Raw genomic sequence first — 20,257 nt, 5'->3', positions numbered from 1 at the left:
ACACTGAGAGGGCATGGACTAAACTACAAGAATACCCACTGCCCCCTGCACCACAGCCCTAATCCCAGCCTGGTTATGTGGAGAGGCTCAGCAAGGTGGGACAGACTGGAGACAGAGTCTACTCCACATTAGGGATGTCAGTGTGTAGTTGACTACACGATTAACCAATAAGCATGGGCTTATTGGTTAATACTATTGACTACATGCACTCCCCCACCTTGCTGCATCTGTATCAAAGGGAGCAAGCAAAGGAGAGGCGGGAGCTATCTGCCCATGCAGCCACCTCCCCACCCCACGCTGCTGCCTCTGATAGAGAGGCAGCATCGTGAAGGGTGAGCAGGGCAAGTGGGAGCCGATACACACAGGAAGCTAGCTTTCAAGCTGGCTGCCTGCATGTATTAGCTCAGAGCCACTTGCCCACCTATGCTGCTGCCTCTATATTAGAGGCACCAGCGCATGGTGGGGAGGGGCAGGCAGGGGCCAATATGCATGGAAAGCTGTCTTTTAATTCAGCTTCCAGTGCAACCTGTCCATGGGGAATTCAGAGTCTGCTCCACCATCTTGGAAGACATACATGATAAACATTCAGTGCTATGTTATTACATTTTAGACTGTCAGATTTTTATTATGGGAACCTCAAGTAAAACTATTAAATAGTGTGAGCTACTGGGTGTAAATAACCCAGGTCAGTTCCCAACAGAACAGTTTCACAGCCCTGTGCTTGCACATAAGCCCTCACATCACTGACTCATTTATAGAAATGTGGACTCTCTTTGAAATGCCCTAAGCTTTATTACCTTCCTCTGTCCCTTCTTCTTCCACTCCCACATAACTGGATCCAGTGTGGCTGAACCAGCAATGAGCAGGGCACTGAGACTAAGTCTAGCCTGCAGGCTTCCTTCGGAAGAAGCTTTTCCGGAATAGATCTTCCGGAAAAACTTCTTTAGAAAGAGAGCGTCTGCACAACAAAAGCGCAACGAAAAGCAATGTGCTTTTTCCAAAGGTAGCATCCACATTCATTGAAGGCTATCTCACATTTAAGTTCTGATTGCTGTGGATGGAGTGGCCCCCAGGGTTCCTGGAGGCAGGGGCGGATATAGGGCATGGTGAGCAGGGCGGCCACCCTAGACCCCGCGCTTCAAGAAGCCCTGCGCATGCGTTGTGGCGCCACCGCGCATGCACCGTAGCAAAGGGGGGCCCCGCAAAATTGGGCTGCCATGGGCCCCGCAAAATGGTCATATGCCCCTGCCTGGAGGCCTCTTCTTTCAGAAAAAAACCCCTCTTCCCCATTCCCACATACCTTTTTCTGAAAGAGCTCTTTTGGAAAAAAGCTTCTTCCTCGTAGAAAGAAGTTGACTGCAGTTGGAAAAACCTCTGTGTTCTTTCGACTTTGTTGAAAGAACGCAACTGCAGTGTGGACACACGTGTAGTTTCTCCAGAAAAACAGCTGTTTTTCCAGAAAAACTCTGCAGTGTAGACATACCCTGAGAGCATAGTCCTTAGCTCAGAGTTTGCAAAGTTAGATGAGATATAGTTTCAGTACTTCTAACCCAGAATCATGCCCTTAGGTAACTCATTTGCTGCCAGACCTACCAACAAGGATGGGAAGACCAACGGGGCAGTTGCCCTGGAGCCTGATGTTTCAAAGGGGCCTGCTGCTGCCACAGTAGCAGCGTTGGCAGCTGGGAGCCCCATCCCCTATGGAATTGCCACCAGAGCTCTGAGGGCTCTGGGGGGAGGTGTGCACTGCTGTCCGTGGAGCACTGGAGGCTGACTTTCCAGCCCCTCCCTGAGGCCCTGCCGGGGCATGGAGCCAGCCTCCTTACGCACACCTTGCCCCAGGGCCCAAGGTGGCTGTCAGCTCCACTGTTTAATGCTCCCGCATGTCCTCCACTGCACTTGCATTTGTGATCTCATGTTAAGATGGCATTTTGGCTTCTAATTATAAACTGGAATCCCAGCATCAATATATAGTCAACCAAATATTGTTTTAATTTCATTGACTTCAGTAAGTGCCTCCTCTCTGGCAGCACTGTTACACAGATGTTGTATTTAACCTATTTATAAAAGCTAAAGAATATTACCAAACACTTGTCTTTCGGGACTTGTTGAAACTTGGGTAGCAAAATGGAATGCTTTTAGGGTTATTGTGGCTGCCAGAAAAAAAAAGTGATTAAAGTCTGTATTGTGGAAGCCTGTGAAGAATATATAGTCTCAAAACATAAAGAGAATTTTCAGACCATCAGGGAACATGCCCAGACATTGGCACTAAGAGATAGAGGACTCAGGGTAACAGAACCCAAACCCAGAATTGCCTGAGAAAAACTCTGAGAGATAAGGAGGTATCTTGGTGTCCACTGCTTTGATTTCACTTTGCCCGGGCTCTGTGGTCATACTGTAAGTGAAAGTCTCGGTGCAGATTATTGATCCTATAGTCACAATCAGTCTATTGCAACTGTTATGCTCAGAAGGCTGAAAATTCCTGCTTAACAGAAATGCAAGTAGCTGTACAATACCAGTAGGTTCCCTCTTACAGCTTTTCACTTACCATGGTATTGTCAGTAGGCCTTTAAGAGGAGCCCGTTATGCATAGTACCACAGTTATAGACTCATAGAATACAAGAACTGGAAGGGACCTCTAGACATCATCGAGTCCAGCCCTCTGCCCTCATGTGTTCTCCTATTATATGTTTGTTTTGAGAGTGTGGACTGCCAGCTCCTCAGACATAGTTTACTCCCATTAAAGACTGGATGCAGCTCTAGAGTATGTCTATACTACCAAGTTTTGTAGCCAAAAACTGCCTTTTGGTGACAAAACAGTCAGAGTGTACACAGTGTGATGCAACTTTTGTTAGGTAAAATATCTAGTTTTGGTGACAAAATACTTCCACCCCTCCAAGAGACGTTTTTCTCTCCCCCACCTTTATTGTCCACAAAGAACCAGTGTAGACTCTGCTGTTTGTTTTGCAATGCCTGCTCAGATGGCTTTGCTCAGTTTTGTAATGTCTGCTTCTCCGCAACCATGCACCCCTTCCCTTTCAAAGCTCCTGGAAATATATGATAGCTGAGTGATTTTCTCCATTTGGGGAACAAACTACTGTACAAGCAAATTATAGGACTGCTCCTGTATTGCCCTGCACTAGGAACACACTGGCAAGCTGCTATGGGAGAGGGGACAGCTGCTGTGGTACTTTGACATTTGTCAGAAGTGAGAGCTCACAGAGCTACTCACGATGCCCCTCCTGGCAATTCAGGAGGCTGTGGAAGAACTCGGGGGGATCCAAAGATGCACAGGGATCAGCTCTGCCTTCCCACAACACTGCACTGTAGAATACCTACCCACAGTGCACTGGTCATACTGTCGATGTGATCTGTGGACAGAGGGAGCAAGCGTGAATACCTTCTGGTGATTTCTAGGCTGCACTTTATGCTGAGAAGGAAATAAGGCATGTTGGGGGGGGGGGGAGAAATAACACAATAAAAATAAAACTGCACTTGATACAGTTTAAGTTTTACAAATAGCCAAGTGAAATTTCATTAGAAGAATCCATTTTTTGTCTTTCTGTGTTGTTTTGGGTGAGTGGCAGCAGATTCCAGGGGAGCATTATCTCACAATAAAAGGTTTCTAAAAACCTCCCTGTAAGCTCAGTCTGATTAATGATATTATACTTCTCCTCAGATAACAATATGCTATAATTAACTAGATATCATAGCAACAAGATGTGTTAACAGGCATAATCATCAAACCAAAGGTGAATCAACTCAGGTGCTGAAATTTACTCTTTCTAAGCAAGGGAGAGAAAAAATTAGAACTGATTTTGTCTGATAGAGAAAAGATAGTTGGAACACCTGTTTTTAAAGACTTCAGATCAAATTCTCTCCCTGCTTCAGTGGTGGCATGTCAACTGCAAATTAGCTCCTTTCTGTTCTTTAATGCCTCAACAGTCTCTCCTAACTAACAGTCTCTCTTAGCTGAAACTGAAGTGGATGTTACATCCTTGGGTTTTTATGATTTTCTTATAAACCATTAGCTGTTATGAAAGTTGATATAGTTTGTTGATTATACTATATATTCTTTTATATTCAGTAGCCTGTGTTCAGAAAAGGGGCCACAGAATGCAGAATACAGTAAAGTTAGTAGATGGTTTATTGTATTTAAACATTTAAATACATTTAATTAGATAGCTTAATGAGAGAGAGATTCTGTGATAAATAGGGAAATTAGTAAATGGAGAATTATATTTTTTGTAAAGGTTAAATATTTGAAATCTTTCACTTTAATTATTATTTTAGGGAAGGCCAGGTCGTAAAGGGTATGCTGGTGAACCTGGACCAGAAGGCTTGAAGGTAATATTGTTGGGGTTTATATATGAAAATGGATTATCGTTAGAGTCAGTGGTAAAGTATCTAGGGGTACTGCCACATGCATAGTCGACTCATGGTAGCACCCAGGAGATGCACTACTCTTGCTGAAATGTTAATTGCTAAATGGGGTGCTCCCGCCTGCCCTGCCCCCATCCTCTGGGTTGTCCTCTCTGCATTCTGTCCCTTCAGTCACCAATGGCCACATTCCCTGGCTTCAAGCAGTAATAATAGACAGCAAATACATGGTTTTCATCAACACCACCTCCACCATAAAAATAGTGCCCTTGGGGTGGGGGTGGGGGTGGGGATGCGGGGGGGGGGGGAGAGACATTTACTGTAATAGGGTTGTTGGTCCACTAAAGGAAATTCGGCTCAGTACTCCTGTATCAGTCCAGGCACTCCCTGTTTGGGCCAGTTAAGGGGACAAGGCACCATATGGAAAACATAAGAGTCCTGAGAGTGAGTTAAGAGGGTCAGTGCACTGGTTCAGTCAAGAAGAGTGGGTCCTGGGAGAGGGCTAAAAGCAAGAGGGCAGTAAGGTGTTTACTGACAGGATTCTCCAAGCCAGAAAGCTGGGGCTGGAGAGGGCTGAAAGCATGAAGGAGTAGCAGAGAGAAATGATTGCTGGTTGTAAGCTAGAGAGCTGGACCTAAGGTTGGAAAGGGAGGGGAGCAGCAGAAGGTTTAATCTGCCGGCATCTCCTTGCCAGAGTTGGGTCCCAGTGGAACCGGGAGAAGCTTGTAGCAAAATAACTGTGGGAGTTGCCATTGGGAAGAGGGGCAGTTTTGCTCCAGAAGGAAGGGCTCAGATGGCAGTGCTGGTGGCAGAACAGAGAACAACTATTTAAGAGTCTAGGCCTGGTGGAAAACACCAGGATAATGAGAAAGGAGCTATGTTTCTATGTTGTTTTTTAAGATGACATGAACAGAGATGATGTACTGTGTTGTGTGACTTTTGGTTTGGGGCATTTGCTGTGTGTTTGGTTAATAAACTGTGATGGACTTGAGGATATGCTTGTATTACTGTGAACTCAAAAGGGAAACTGAGGTGAGTGACCACTTGTGGGGTGGCCCTATGGCCACAAGGGAGCACCTGAGAGGAGGCCACTCATTAACATACAAATAGCCAGTGAATCTGCTTACTCACAGGCTCATCAATTGGGAGAGTGAAGGATAGTCCCTAGATAGGCAGGGAGCAGGGCATGGATGATACTTGCTGTCCCACTATATGTCTCTGAGGGAGAGGTTAAGTGGAAATTTGAAAAGGCTGAAAGGTGTGTTAGTATGAATGTTGAGGACCTGGAGGGGAAAGAAGGAAGAAAGGAGCGGATTGGGGTACGTGTGGGGAAAGCTGGTGTGAGTTTGGTCTCTTTGCATTTAAAGGACCTCCAAGGCACTGGTGCTGTGGCTACTTTTACGCTAGTGTTTTCGCTGCAGGGAAGCACAGTTCCTTACCACTGAACCAACATAACATCAAGAGCTCCCCACATCAATGTCTGATGGGACAGTAGGGCTGATACTGCCACTTGTGTAGTATTAGCAAGACAGTTAATAATGACATTCTCTTGTCAAGTTCCACAGTAAAATACATCTGTTTAAATCCACCATGAATTCATCCATGGAGTTGCAGGATTTAGGAGAATTGTAGGAACAGATTGTCGTCTCAGTTATGACACTCTCTTTCTAATGCAGCATTTTCAAAGGGTAACTTGAGTTTGTTGGTATTTCATTCCAGCTATTGTGTAAAGTAGGGTGATTGGCTAAACCATCATCAGTGTGGAACAGTGCAAATTTGGAAAAGCCATTGAAGAGTTAAATATCTGAGTAATATTGTTGCACTTTATGCAGATAATTGCCCTGATATGGTATGTTGTAAAATAGATGTGAAGAAGCTAACACACTGTTTATAGGCAAAATTTCCTTTTAGAAGTAGTTATGAACTAATGAAGGGAATTATCTAGTGTATTTACATTTAACTTTCATTTGACAAAGGAAAGGTGTGAAAATGAGGGCGATTAAAAAGAGAGTCAATCTATACATGAATATAAAGGCTAAATCTTTGTTGTTTTTTGTTGTATAATTTTCTGCTGAGGATTTATATAAAAAACAAAAGCTTGGGACAATGGAGAAGTTTAAAGCACCCTCCTACAAGAATGAAACTATATAATCTGTTTTCTGTATTAACAGGGAGAGCCAGGAGATCAAGGAAACCTTGGGAAAACTGGTGATGCAGTAAGCTTAAATGCTATTTCTAGTTTAATTTTTACTTTTTTGAAAAGTTATTTTGAAAGCCTTATATTGCAATAATTCTGTTGGCTTAGGTTTACATGGTTTTAAAGCCATGTTTCTGAGTACGGGTGAGCTCTGTTTTCTCCTCTGAGTGTACCCCTCAGGTAACAGATCTGGCTTCCAGCTCTTTAGTCAAATTTGGAATCCTGCAGTCCAGCCACTCTGATTGGCTCTCTGGGCTCCAGTAGCTCAAAACAAAACTCCAAAACAGAATCTTCAAATCAAAGCATTATTTGCTAATCCAAAGGTGCTTAGCATACAGAGCAGAGGATAAAAACAAATAGGCCTCTACATCTATTTCCCCTTATGGCTATATATCTTTTCTTACCAGCTTTTGGAGAGTTCCATTCAGTCTGTTATTTCCATCTCTAGGCTGGAGAAGACAGCCTGCAATCTCTTGAATTTTTTTCCAGCTAGTTATTTGTAAAGTCTAGTTGCTATGCTTCACTGTCTGAGATATTTGCTTTATATATCTCTAGACCAGGGGTGGGAAAGCTCAGGCCTGGGGGCCGGATACGGCCCCCAGCTTCCCTGGGTCTGACCTCCAACGCTCAGGGATCCACCCAGCATTGGGGAGCCCATGCTGGCACTCCAGTCCCTCCACTTGCCCTATTGCAGGGCTGGAGCACACAAATTCTACTAGGCTGGGCCCCTCTAGGCTCTGATGTGGGAAGGGAATGTGGGAAGTGTACAACCATGTATCAACCACTTTCATCAGGGTCAAAATTCCATCATTAAGGCACTGAGTATGTTGTCAAATGTAACCAGATTTTAAAAGTGGTTGCAAAGATGGAGAAAGGACATACTGTCAAATGAATAAGGCATTGGTTCGGGCTTGGCTCAGAGTTTACGAGAACACAGAATTGCGTAACAGTGGATGAAGGCATCTCATTCATTTAATTTAATCTGTGATGCCTCTGAAGATGATGAAACACCTCATCCTCATAATGTAGCTAGCCCATTGTACGATATGGTACAAAAGTTTTTAAAAAATTCCTGATAGCCATATGATTGAGTCCAAAGAGAACAAAATCAAAGGCACTTGGCTTGGATGGCTTTGAGTTCTGTATGGTTCAACTAAAAAGAGGAAACTGAAACAGTGTTGTGATGAAGCCTTGAACAAAGCAATTGTCAGCATATTGTCTATTCAAAGCAGGTATCATTTTAATGGTAAAGTTGCTTCTATTTGACCTTGATATGGTGAAATCCCATTTTTGGCTGGTGTGGTTTGGCTGAGCATAATCAGAAATTGACACGTGATTTGACAGATCTGATTGCTAGTGATATAATCATCTGCTATGGAAGCAATAGACTCATTTAGACAGTGGTTAGTTAATTTAATAAAGGACTGCAGCCGGATCAAATTTACAATAGCAATGAGAGACGATCTTTTGGAAACCATGCCAAAAGAAACACTGGCTACAGCTACCGAGAAAATTCCCTCTGGGTGAGGGGGGAAAATCTCACTGTGCTGGCATGTGAGCTTCATATACTTAAATTAAAATTATTGGTGGTTGACACATCTTTGAAACCATGTTGCTTCAAGCACATCAGAACAAATAGCTCATCTGTGTTGTATACAGCACATCCCAGTGTATGGATAACTTTCAGACATTTTAAGATGATTGCTTGATGGGTTTTGTGCCATAAATCTGAAATCCACTGAGATTAAAACAGTTGCCTGCTAGGGCTGTGTTACTGTTTAGTAATGCTAATGTTCCTCCAAGCAGTAACAAACTATGAATAGCTAGGAAAAATTAATGGATGTTTCTCCCTGCCAAATCTCTGCAAAAATTCAGCAAAAACAGAAGTGTCAATAGCACAATGTACAGTTAGTGTTGAAATGACAAATCAGAGTAAGTAGAAGATAGAAAACAAACCCTGAAAAAATAATCCTCACACTTCACAAATTACCTGTTAAAAGTACATTTAAACAAGCAGCCCAATTGTGGACAGGATTAAGTACTACAGAAGGGATATGTAGTAAATACAACAAGTACAAAAACTGGCAACAAGAATAATAAAACCCAAGTCCAGCAAAGAATATATGTAACCTGACTTCAGGTGTTAACTGCACAGCAGACAGACCTAGAAAAGAAAATGTAACCTTGTCTTGGCAAAACAAGAAAGTCTTTAAGTTGTGCTGTATGTCTACGAGACATGTAGTTTCTTCTGGGAAGAATTCATGTAAGTAATTTCCCTACCTCCCGTAGAGGCAAAATTGAGCAGGATTGGCCACATGGAATGGATGTTTAATTTATGGGGAATGGAAAATTCCACATCTCTTTGCTTGACAAAAAGATTAAAAGAGCTCTGAGTGAATTTTCAAGATGCTAAGTAGACAAAGTTCTTTGAACTACCGTAAAAAGTCTGGAGTGTGGGAATGCTCAAACAAAAATTGGAAACAGCAGGAAAAACAAAAGCAAACTGAGTAAAACATTTTTTCAAACATAGAATAGTGAATGTGTGAGGTCAGTACTATGAAGTGCATCCGAAGATGCAACTAGCTCGGCCAGTCTCAAAAACCTACTCCATAAAGGTTTGAAAAAAGGAGACTATTCACATTTTATCGTGTAATAACAATATTTTACATTCATATAGTGCTCTAAATTGTAGACCTCAAAAACCAAAAGTTCTTTCAGATCCCACATAACTGACTGTATCTATCAACCACTAATCCCTCCCATGCAGGAACCGCAATGGAAAACAGATAGACGTGCAGCATGACTTGAAGGTCAACAAATTCAGGCTCCAGGGTACCAATTTAAGAAGCAAATTGAAAAAAGGAATCCTCACTGATAAAACTGGTTTCAGATGCCAGGGTATCCCATGTGGAAGGAGAGAGAAGGGTAGTCTTTAAGTACCCAGCCCCCTTAACCATTTATGGTTTCATAGATTAGAATTAACATTTCAAATTGACCTTCCCAAATGAACAGAAAGCAAAAGTGATGAAGCACAAGTCTTACATACTCCATGCAAGGACCACCACTCAATAGTTAGGCCAAAAAAGCATTCACCACCTGAAATTTCTAACTGATGTGAGGGGCAGCACCAGAAAGTCCTTTGCAGCAATCCAATCTCAAGTCGTGTAAATCTGCAGTGTAAGTGCTAATTTTCAAAGAAAAGGTGTCAATCTCCTGGCTAAGGTAGATTATTAAAAACACCATTTGGCCCCAACTTCTTGGCCTTCAGAAGCAGCTCTCTGATCCAGTAAACCCCCAAGTTATGAACCTGAAAGAGGGGGATGAAGATGAGCAAGTTACTTGTACTGAGGTTAGCTGGTCTCACCACAGACATTTCTGGTAGCTGTTTCCCTCAGCCTACCAGCATAATCCATCCAAATCCGGACGACTGTTCACTCTCATCAAAATCCCAATCCTAGCAGGTCACTGGGTAAACTGGTCAAACACACCAACTAGATGCAGTAAGACAGATACTAAACCCTTTAGTCTCCACTATGTCTAAGCACAGCCTTGGGTGCAGCCAAATTATGGCTCCCTGTTCAGTGCTGCCCACCCTCAGAGTAAATTACCTCAAGTAGGGTTGCTTAGGTGAGATGGGGGAGAATCAGGCAGAGTGGAGCTGAGCCTCCCTTCCCCTGGCACCGAGGGAGAGTGGCTGGTGTGGGAGGCAGCTACACTGTCTCCAGTAGCCCTGCACTGGTGAAGATTCTCCATATGTGGGAATTTTCTGTGAGGAATCACCATGGCTGCATCTAGACTGGCAAGATGGAAAAACTTGCCAGCTGTCTACACTGGCCGCTTGAATTTCCGCAAGAACACTGACGATCTCATGTAAGATTGTCAATGTTCTTGCGGAAATACTATGCTGCTCCCGTTTAGGCAAAAGCCCTCTTGCGCAAATGATTTTGCACAGAAGGGCCAGTGTAGACAACGCGGTATGTTTTGCGCAAAAAAGCCCCAATAGCGAAAATGCCGATCAGGGCTTTCTTGCACAAAACCGCATCTAGATTGGCCGCGGACGCTTTTCCGCAAAAAGTGCTTTTGCGGAAAAGCGTCCGTGCCAATCTAGACGCTCTTTTCCACAAATGCTTTTAACAGAAAAACTTTTCCGTTAAAAGCATTTGCGGAAAATCATGCCAGTCTAGACATAGCCCACAAGTTTTAAGGCCATTTTGCATTGTATAAAGCTCACGTCCTTAGCTACCAAAGATCCCAGCTCTGAGTGTCTTCCAGATACTGGAATCCCTTAATCCATACTACCTCACTATCGCCCCCATGTGTTGGAGGCATGTCAAAATGCCTCCAGCACCTCAAAGGAAAGCTCGGGGGCATGTAGCTTCATAAATCCCAGGACCAGAAGGGATCATAGTGATCATCTGGTCTGGTCTGATCTCCTGTATAACACCAATCATAGATCTTCCTGAAAATAATCCCTGGAGAGTCCTTTTTGAATTAAAATGAGCTCTTCATCTGTTCTTGCCCTGGCAGTCCAATAATCCTGGCATACAGGAGCAGTCCAATAATTCTTTCACAAGGATGTTCTGTCATCTCAACAGCATCTTGTTCCAAATCCAGCCAGTCTTATCTGCAAAACTGATCAATGACCCCCAGCAAGAAATGCTCAGCTGCGCTACTTGTGGGAGACTTTTGGAAGCTACCTGACCAGTGACCAAGCAAATGATATTGTCATGGCCAGGGCATAGGCGGTGGGGCCAGTAGTGTCCACTGGGCAGGGGTCAAAGGCAGGAATCAAAACTAGTTACCAAGCTAAATCAGGAGATGGATATCAAGGTCAGGCTGCCCCAGGGTCGATGGCAGGAGCTGAGTAAGACAAGGGAAAAGACAGGGCTGATGGTGGCAGCAAGCCGGACTGTTCATTATTGCGAGGATGGCTCTCTGGGCAGTGTTCCCTCTAAGATGTGGGTGGTGAGTATAATAGGTGGAGGAAGGCAATGCCTTCCCAAATGGCCAGGCATGGCCCTGCCCACACTCCACCCACAGAACGCCTATTGATTCAGCAGCTGAAGCAGTAGGCATTCTGGGGGCAGTGTTTTTCTGCCCTTGGGTTTCAGCACTGCTGAGGCTGCAGACACTGGGGCTGTTTGCCACCTGTTCTCCCTGTGCTCCAGGGCTTGGATTCTCAGGGCATGAGCTGCCCACCTTCCCTGTGGTGCTTTAGGCCAGAGAGGCTCCCGTGGGGAGCTGAAGGCTTACTCCTGTGGTCAAGACTCCCATGGAGGGCAGGGCCTGTGGCAGAAGGGGCAGGGCTGGGGACTTGCCTTCCCAGCTCTATGTTCACTCATAACCATGCTGTAAGATGAGCACTTGGGTCACCACCCAAGAGAAATTCAGAAGCCACCAGCTTATTAGCAGAGCACCCACAGTGACCACAGCCAGGCCTGCTGATAGGTGGGGAGGGGGGCAAAAAAAGGAGTAATTATCCTTGGGCCTGGTGATACAAAAGTGCTCTTGGCTCTTGACCACTGTCACTACTGCAGTAGCCCTTTAAAGCCTGGACCTTTTAAATTGCTGCTGGAATGTCAAGTGGCATTCTCTGGGTGGCTCTTTGGGCTGTTTGGGGAGGTGGGAGCGCCACGCAGCATGCTCCAGGCAGTGCTGGGTGGGCAATCATGGTCCAGGTGGCGCTGAGGATCAGCTGCCCTGGACCTCTCCCCTTCCACCTGAGGCTCTTCCCCTTCTGGGAGCATAAAGCCAGGAGCCCTCTACCTTGATCAGGGAGCTGCCAAGGCTGTCAACTCCCCTTCCCATAGCCAGCAGCTTGTGTTTCTACTGGTGATGCACATTCACATGTTCCCTAACGCACAAAACAAAATTTATTCTGCACATGGGTGGAAGAAATAGATTTAAATATGTGCCTCAGTGCATTTAGAAAAGATTATTCCTCGCATGTTTGGAAAAAATCTGCACGTGGATGGAAAAGATTAGAAGGGAACATTGACTATAACAGGCTTTAATAAGTGAAAGGTTTGTTTCAAAAGTTAAAAGAAACCATTTTGTTTGAGTCAGATCTGATCTTGATTAGAGAGAGTGGGTTATAGTTGTTCTATTTGAATTGAAAGGGCTTTATTTCTACCAACTGTAACACAATGTCATACAAACAAAGCACAAAAAGAAAGGGAAAACTATAAGGACAAAAAAATGTCGGGGAAGGCAGCATTAGAATGAGTAAGGAGTGTGGGCATGCAAACTTTTATATTCTCTTTGTTTTTCTTTTCTTCAAGTGAACCAACTATCTAGAGCCTTAGTTTCATCTGAGCAAGAATTTTCTCTCTCTCTCTCTCTCTCTCTCTCTCTCTCTCTGCATCCCCCACAGTGGAAAACTTTTTCCTAACCCTTAAAGAATAAAATGTTAATTTTTAGAAAACCACAACTTTTTGGTGTTCCTTCTAGAAGGATAAGTAATGTAACCCAAGTATGTTGCACCTCACTACTTACAGTCATACAGGCAGCTTCTGGCAAATAGTTGTGTGGCATTGACAAAGGAAGTGTCTTTGGCCCAGGAGATAACCACATTAAAGCTAAATTCCTCCTCTATTTAGAAGACTTTTCCTAATATTTTTTCCATGTCAGCTTCTTTTTTTGTTCCATGTTTACAGCAGTCTGGAGACAGGATTGCCTTTAAAACTTCATATTACCCTAATTCTCTGCACTCTGCGTTAGCTTCACCCTTTATATCAGATTTGGGTTCCATTTCAGGGTCTTTGCCTTCATCTTCAAAGCTCTGAATAGATTCAGATTCATTTATCAATTAGATTCAATGCACTTTCATTTCAGTGCTACCTCTGATGTAGTCAGGAGCGATGCTATGACTCTGCAGCTTCTTGTGCAAGAAGCTTCTTGCAGGAGAGTTCACACTGCAAAAGCACATCAGAAAAGCTCTGCCCTTTTGTGCAAGGGCACTCTCTCACAAGAAAGCTTTGATCGCCTATCACTGAGGGTACGTCTAAAGTACAACCCTCTGTCGGCAGAGGGATGTAAATTAGACGTATTGAAAGTGCAAATGAAGCCAGGATTTAAATATCCCACGCTTAATTTGCATCATGGTGACTGCTGCTTTTTTTCGAAATGGGGCTTTTCGAAAAAAATGGCAGTTTAGACGGGGCATTTTCAACAGAAATGCCGTTTCGAAAGATCCTATACTCCTCATTTGAAGAATGGCCACTAGGGCACCTGTACTTCTTTCAATAGGCTGCTTTTGAGGGAAAAAAGCCCTGCTGCCCATCCACACACACCTTTTTGCGCAATAACTCTTGCGCAAAAAGGAGTTATTCCTCATAGAAAGAGGAATACTTATACTGCAAAAACCCCTCTGTTGTGTCAATTCACTGTAAATTTTCTTGTGCAAAAACACACTTGAAGTGTGGATGGTCCACGAGTTTTTGCCCAAAAACATGTTTTGCATAAACTCAGCAGTGTAGACATAGCCAGAGAGTCAGAGTCCTCCTGGCTCCATTGCTGCGCCAAGGCTCTGTTCTCCAGAAATCCAGCACAGTTATGCTAGCTGGCACAGTGCGAACAGGTCAAGGTTCCATCCTCCTTTGTGAGGAAGAAACGCACTTTTTTTGAATGTGCTTTTCTTTCTGCATTGTTAGCTATGATGTAGGTTGCTGTTGTACAAAGGGTGCCTTGCTAACAGGATAACCATTTGGCCTATTTTTTGCAAATAAGCTGCATTACCTTTGTAATTATTAATTTATTTTTGTTGTTGTCTGTGAAAAATAAGATCAAACTGATCTAATAACACCAACTCTTTTTATGTTTCATAATGCAGGGCTGGGGAAATTGGTATAGGTACAGGTTAGATCTCCTCTTCTAGCTGGGAGGAATGTGCTGATAAAGGCAAAGTTTTCATGGAAATGAATGGGGGGGAAAAAAAGAGTAGAATAATATTGAGATTTTCTTGTGGCAAGAAAATATTGTTTGGTTATTTGTATCATGTCATTAAAATAATGTTTTGTGAATAACAGTGAAATTTTGAATTCTCTATGGACATGGTGCTTCATTGGAAAGTTTTCTTTTGAATTTGAAGTGTTAGTCTACACAGCCTAACAGGTAGTGTTTACACAGGAATCTTTTGGAACTAACTAAATATCTGCTTATTTTTAACCAGGCCTTTTAAAAAGTTACTATATACTCCAGTTTGCACTAAGTATGTTTTCAATTATTATACTGTTGTCCAGTTTCTAACACACAGCATGTGCTCTGGCAGTAGGGTTGGTTTCCCTTAATGAACATGTGTTAGATGTGGGATCTAGTCTCTGATCCATTTTCCATAAAAATGCTTATGCCAAGGAGGCTTTTATAAAAGGATATTTGTCATTAGAGAGTTGTACAGAAATTCTTACAAATGAAAGTTTATGGCCTAATTTTTTTAACAAGGTTTATGGCTGTAACCATTTTTTTTCACTTAGTTCATTTTTTTCCCTTTTTGTTTCCTTTATAATCCATAAAGACTTAACACATTCTGTTTTCTTTTTGGAGGGCACCACTGCACTAACAAGAGTTATAGGAATGCCAAAGGACTCTGACTTAATACACATTTGGCACATATTTGTCCTTTTCCTTAATAAACAGAGGTGGGCTCAGACCTGCCCTGATCTGGATTCAGATTGCAATTGGTTTCCTAATGTGAACCAAACTAAAGCCTGGGATCTGAAGAGCCCCATGAACTCAGGAAGTTTAGTAGGAGATCAACACTATTTGGCTCGGCCTGTTGGTATTAAAATGATTTTATTTCTGTAAATAGACATCAGTAAATGCTTTTTTTAAGGCTTCCTTGGACCCACTTTGTCGGCCCAAAATGTTGCCTTTTATTTTCAAAAAAGAAAACTAACATTGTTCATCAATAATTTTCCTCTTCTTCCCTTTCTACTGGTACCCCCGCCATGTTCACCTTAGCTTCTGACTCTGATCTCTGGTTTGACCTTTCTCTTCCTTCTCATTCTTCTTGACAGCTCTACTACCCTTCCCGTTTTCCAGGCTTGCAACCTCTAATTTTAAAAAGACACTCTCCTCCCAGACATCCCATTCCTTTTAGTACTCCTGTAAGAAGAGACTCTACCTGAAAGGCTCCCACTGCTATCCTCAGTCTTCCAAACCAGATTTGGCCTTCAGCAGCAAAACTTGGTACTACCTCCATGAAGTTCAGGCAGGGAAGATCTGAGCTTTGCTCGAGTGGTAACTCCTGCACTGATCCTCTTTTGGGAAAGGAAGAGATCAGAAAAATTAGTTGTTGGTCTTCCAACATTTTTAACTCAAAAGTCCGCATGCTAGATCACCCTGGACTGACTTGCGGGGCTGATTCTGTGTGGCATCCAGTTCCACATGGAGTTAAATGCACTATAGCCATGAAGCTCAATACTGGTGACAACTCACCACTGGCACCTTCAGTGACTGACATACCAATTGTGCAGACCTTAACAGACCTGTTACTAGCTATTGGCTCAGAGACCTATTGCATGTGTCCAGGCAGCCACTAGTCTGCCAGACATACTAAATTCTCCACCCAACTCCACTTCCTTATCCTGATTACCTAGAAGTTGGCTGACTGAGCACAAAGGACAACATAGATCTGAAAGATCCTATAACAGAGTAGTAACCGTTCTGCACAATGGCTACATCTAGACTGCATCTCTCTGACGACACAGGAATGCAAATCAAGCACTTCGGAAGTGCAAATAAACCCGGGGATTTAAATATCCCGGGCTTCATTTGCATACTCATGTTCCGACGCTGTGCCCATCAGGCTCAGTGTCGAAAGTGAAAGTAAAGTGTAGCTGCAGTTCTGCCGACAGCGGGGAGCTTTTTTGGCAGATCCTGTACTCCTCAAAAATGAGCCTACAGATCAAAGTGGAAGAGATTTTTCTTTCTGGTCTTCACTACCAGGTTTCATCCTCTTGCGAGCCTGTTACCAAGATCCTGGATAATGGCCTCCAGAACAAGTTGTTGGGCCTCCACATCAGCTCTGTCAGGATGTGTTCAGTTTTCATTTCATCTTGCCACCCTCCCACTCAGACTGGCACAGTGTTTCAAAGTACTGGTTCACACATATCACCTTTTCCAGGAACCTCCCTCATTTAGAGATTTTTAATGTCATTTTTATGGCCTTGTGGAGTTTCACCTGATGACATCCCTAACTGCCTTCCTGGTAGCTATAGTTAGTAAGAGTCAAGCACTGATGACAGACCAGCCTTATATTGTATTCCCCAGGGCAATTGAAATAGCCCAATGCTGACTTTAATATCAAAGTATATTAAACAATGAGTTTCCTAAAGCAGCTCAGATTCCAGGAACACAAAGAGCCAAGGGCAAATAACAAAACCTAGCAGAGACATTTTTCACCTGTTGTTTTCTAGTGCTCTGGATTGTGGATTTTATTGAACTTATGCACAACAACAAACATTGCATGTTTAAAGGCAGAAATCACTGAATGTTGTGTCACAGGTATAAATAGATAAAACAGTGGTTTTGATTAAATCATAAAAGTAGTAAAAGCTATTTTGTGTGTGTGAATTAAAAAAAACAACCTTGTTTAAATTCCAGTTAACATTGTTCACTGTTAAGTAAACTTCATTATATTCCTATGTATGTGGTGATAGCAGTTGCCAACATCTGATTCTTATACACATAATCTGATTTAATGTGTTATAAAATACAGTTGCATATTACTGCATTACTAATAACTTTCATATTTTTGCCATATTTCACAGCTGATCTGAGACAGCTGCAACAACACTATATATTTCTTGAGTTTTCATAGGAGCTAAAGCTCCCTTCCACTATTAATATCCAATGGGCAATTTCAGGAAAGTAGTCAATGAGCTGTCTTGTTTTAACTGGGTGTTGGAAAAGAAGCCTTGCACTAAATGTCCTTGTTCAGGCCCCAAGTGAGTGCAGTATATAAGGACTTGCCTCACAGTAGGCATTTGACATGGATGACAGCAGGGCTGGGATGATGCTAACTAGAGTCGATTGTAAAAGGTCACATGTCTCAATTACTGTGTGTGTGTGTGTGTGTGTGTGTGTGTGTGTGTGTGAGAGAGAGAGAGAGAGAGAGAGAGAGAGAGAGAGAGAGAGAGAGAGAGTGAGCCAGCCCTAGAACATGCAGTGACACCAGGGGCCTCAACTTGGGCAGCAGGTAGTTAAGTACTTTACTGGATCAGGACTTAGAGTTGAAATGATGCTAGATACTACAAAGATGTAGGCATTTCATTTTTAATGTATTGTGAATGTTGTGTTGGGGGGTGGGGGGGTGTTGGGGACATATAAACTGTTCTCAGCATTGACCTAACTCTGCCCTTATTGAGTGTTACCATTGGCTTGAGGCCACTGTGAATGGACTAATGCCACAGGGATACATCTTTTATTAGTGGAACACGTATGGCAGCCCTCTACAAAGGTATTTGCGATAGTCCATACAGTACAGGTGGACATTAATAGGAGAGTGCCCTGAGAGAGCTATTGTATTAAGAAATCTGATCCCATGCCTTATTCAGCCAAAACTCCCCATGACTTCAGCGGGTGTTCCTAGCAGGCCCAGGGGAAAATAAGAGTTACCTCAATCCAATAGCATTTTGGTTTGACTCACTCTGGCTGCCTCCCAGGGCCATTGAGGTTAGGATTTGGTGAATTTATACCCTCCTGAAAAATGTTTAGCTAGGATCAAAGCACCAGCCAAACAATTAGCACTTTTACTTCTATGAGGACCTGGATCATTAAGGCCCGGCCTGGTGGTGGCATTTAGGTGCTACCATAGTGTAACAGTTAAATAATAATTAAATAGTATTTTCCTTTCTTCCAACATCTCTTGATTGCATGTGGATCTGAGCACTGGGGGTGCCTCCCACAGGCTACAATCTAGCACAGGGTGGGCAATAAGTGGCCCACGTGCTGGACACAGTTTGCCTGGGTTAGTCCCTGGTGGGCCACCGGATGCTTTATTTATTGGCATGTCCACAAGTGTGGCCAATGGGAGCTGCAAGCGGCTGTACCTGCGGATGCGCAGGAAAATCATCTGGCAGCCTGCCACGGGCTAACCCTGGGTAACCGCATCCAGCCCACATATTGCCCACCTCTGCTGTAGCCGCAACTGCATACTGTCAGCAGAAGCTACTGTCAGAGATGTTTGCTGAAAACAATGTATTAGGAAAAGCTCTGGGATGCTGTGGCAAGATTTCTATGAATGGGGAAGGTTGGTAATTAGTGGTAATTACCTACTCCTGAAGTCCTATGGGCTAGGTCGCGCAATGCTTCTTGATATGAATAAACGCTGACTCACACAAACAGCCCTGAGTCTAGCCTTCTGAGTAGGTGGCTCATGAGGCTTTAAAAGGGGTCCACAGCCTGCCCTTTGTTTGTTGTCAGAAGCAAAAATACAAAGCAGCATGGGCATCAGACAAATAAATTCCATGTCTTTTTTTCCATGTAGGGACCCGTTGGTTTACCTGGAGAAATTGGACGAGCTGGAATCCTTGGTGAAAAGGTAACTTCTAGCATCTCAGTCTGAACAGCAGTATAAATCACTCTCAGAAACCATACATTGATGATAGCTGATTTAATGATCACAGTGACATAGCGAATATATCTGCATGCATATTAATACATAGATGCAATCAAATGCAGCACAAATCCAGTGATGGGAATGTGGTCTTTGATTTTATTTATAATGAAACTGGAGCTTGTGAATTTGCTGAAGAGAGCAGTAGTATTGTTCATGGCCAAACTCTTGCCTTCCTATCCATTTCACTGGGTTCAGTCTGAGAATGTGACAGGACCAGTGTTGGTTTTAATGGGGTGGGAATTGTTCACTTCTCTATGGAGAAGAGAGAGAAAAGTGACACACAGTTATTTGGCAATAAGCAGTAGTAACATTTCTGTGGTAATTTTTAAATGAGTCTAAGTCAATAAATGAACATAATTACAGTTTCCTCTCCTATATGGCACTCACATGTGTTTGTGAATGTAATGTTTGGCCATGTTTATATTACTAGAAGTCTAAGAATAGTAGATAAAGTTCTATTTTAAAAACAGAGAGGAAAACAGGAAGTTATTACTTGACTGAATGTCAGTTTCAGTTTTAATAAACACATTATTGTTTGTCAAAATGATCCAGGACTATTCATAGTTTAATCCTGCCGGGTTGAATTAGTTCACCTACTTTGGTGACTGGAATTCAAAATAATGCTATTGACAAAATTTTACTCTGTGAATTATTAAAATTTCCATAAAACATTATGATATTTTTACTGTTAGATTGTGTATTAAGGAAAAGGAAATACATGAAATGAAAGCACTGGTTGTCAAGCCTGAAATATGGGTTAGTCTGATAAGGCTTAATCATAATTTCATGCTTAGAATACAGAAGGAGATGGTGTTATTTTGTTTGCTCTTAAATAGTTACTTCAGTTGCTGGTTTAAAGTAGGAGAGAGAAAGGAGCTAATCTGTCAATAAATCTGTCAACAGATGGAAGCAAACTGCTTAATGACAGTGATAGTTTTCATTATACACTGGATACTTGTCTCTCTATGATTCATGATGTAATGCGATGTTCTGGGTGCATCTGTATAATAGAAAGGAATTGTTTGTTATTTTTAAGAGATGTATTTTAGCAGGTGATGTTG

At 42.8% G+C, this 20,257-nt stretch overlaps 1 protein-coding gene across 4 annotated transcripts in view; it reads left to right on the top strand.

Annotated features, from left to right (window-relative positions):
* The window catches only part of COL24A1 (collagen type XXIV alpha 1 chain), a 256,970-nt gene that overhangs the window by 143,218 nt on the left and 93,495 nt on the right, over window positions 1-20,257 (top strand). For all 4 annotated transcript variants that reach the window (XR_012905946.2, XM_075936387.2, XM_025183174.3 and 1 more), the window contains exons 23-25: window positions 4,294-4,347; window positions 6,552-6,596; window positions 19,065-19,118. Coding sequence is in view for 3 of the 4 variants with exons in the window: in XM_075936387.2 (XP_075792502.2) it covers window positions 4,294-4,347; window positions 6,552-6,596; window positions 19,065-19,118 (153 nt within the window). In the remaining variant the exon portion in view is untranslated. The remainder of the gene's footprint in view (window positions 1-4,293; window positions 4,348-6,551; window positions 6,597-19,064; window positions 19,119-20,257) is intronic.

The sequence above is a fragment of the Pelodiscus sinensis genome, chromosome 9, assembly GCF_052426305.1.
Source record: "Pelodiscus sinensis isolate ZL-2025 chromosome 9, ASM5242630v1, whole genome shotgun sequence".
Classification (NCBI taxonomy): Eukaryota; Metazoa; Chordata; order Testudines; family Trionychidae; genus Pelodiscus; species Pelodiscus sinensis.
This window is presented reverse-complemented; position numbering and strand designations above follow the sequence as displayed.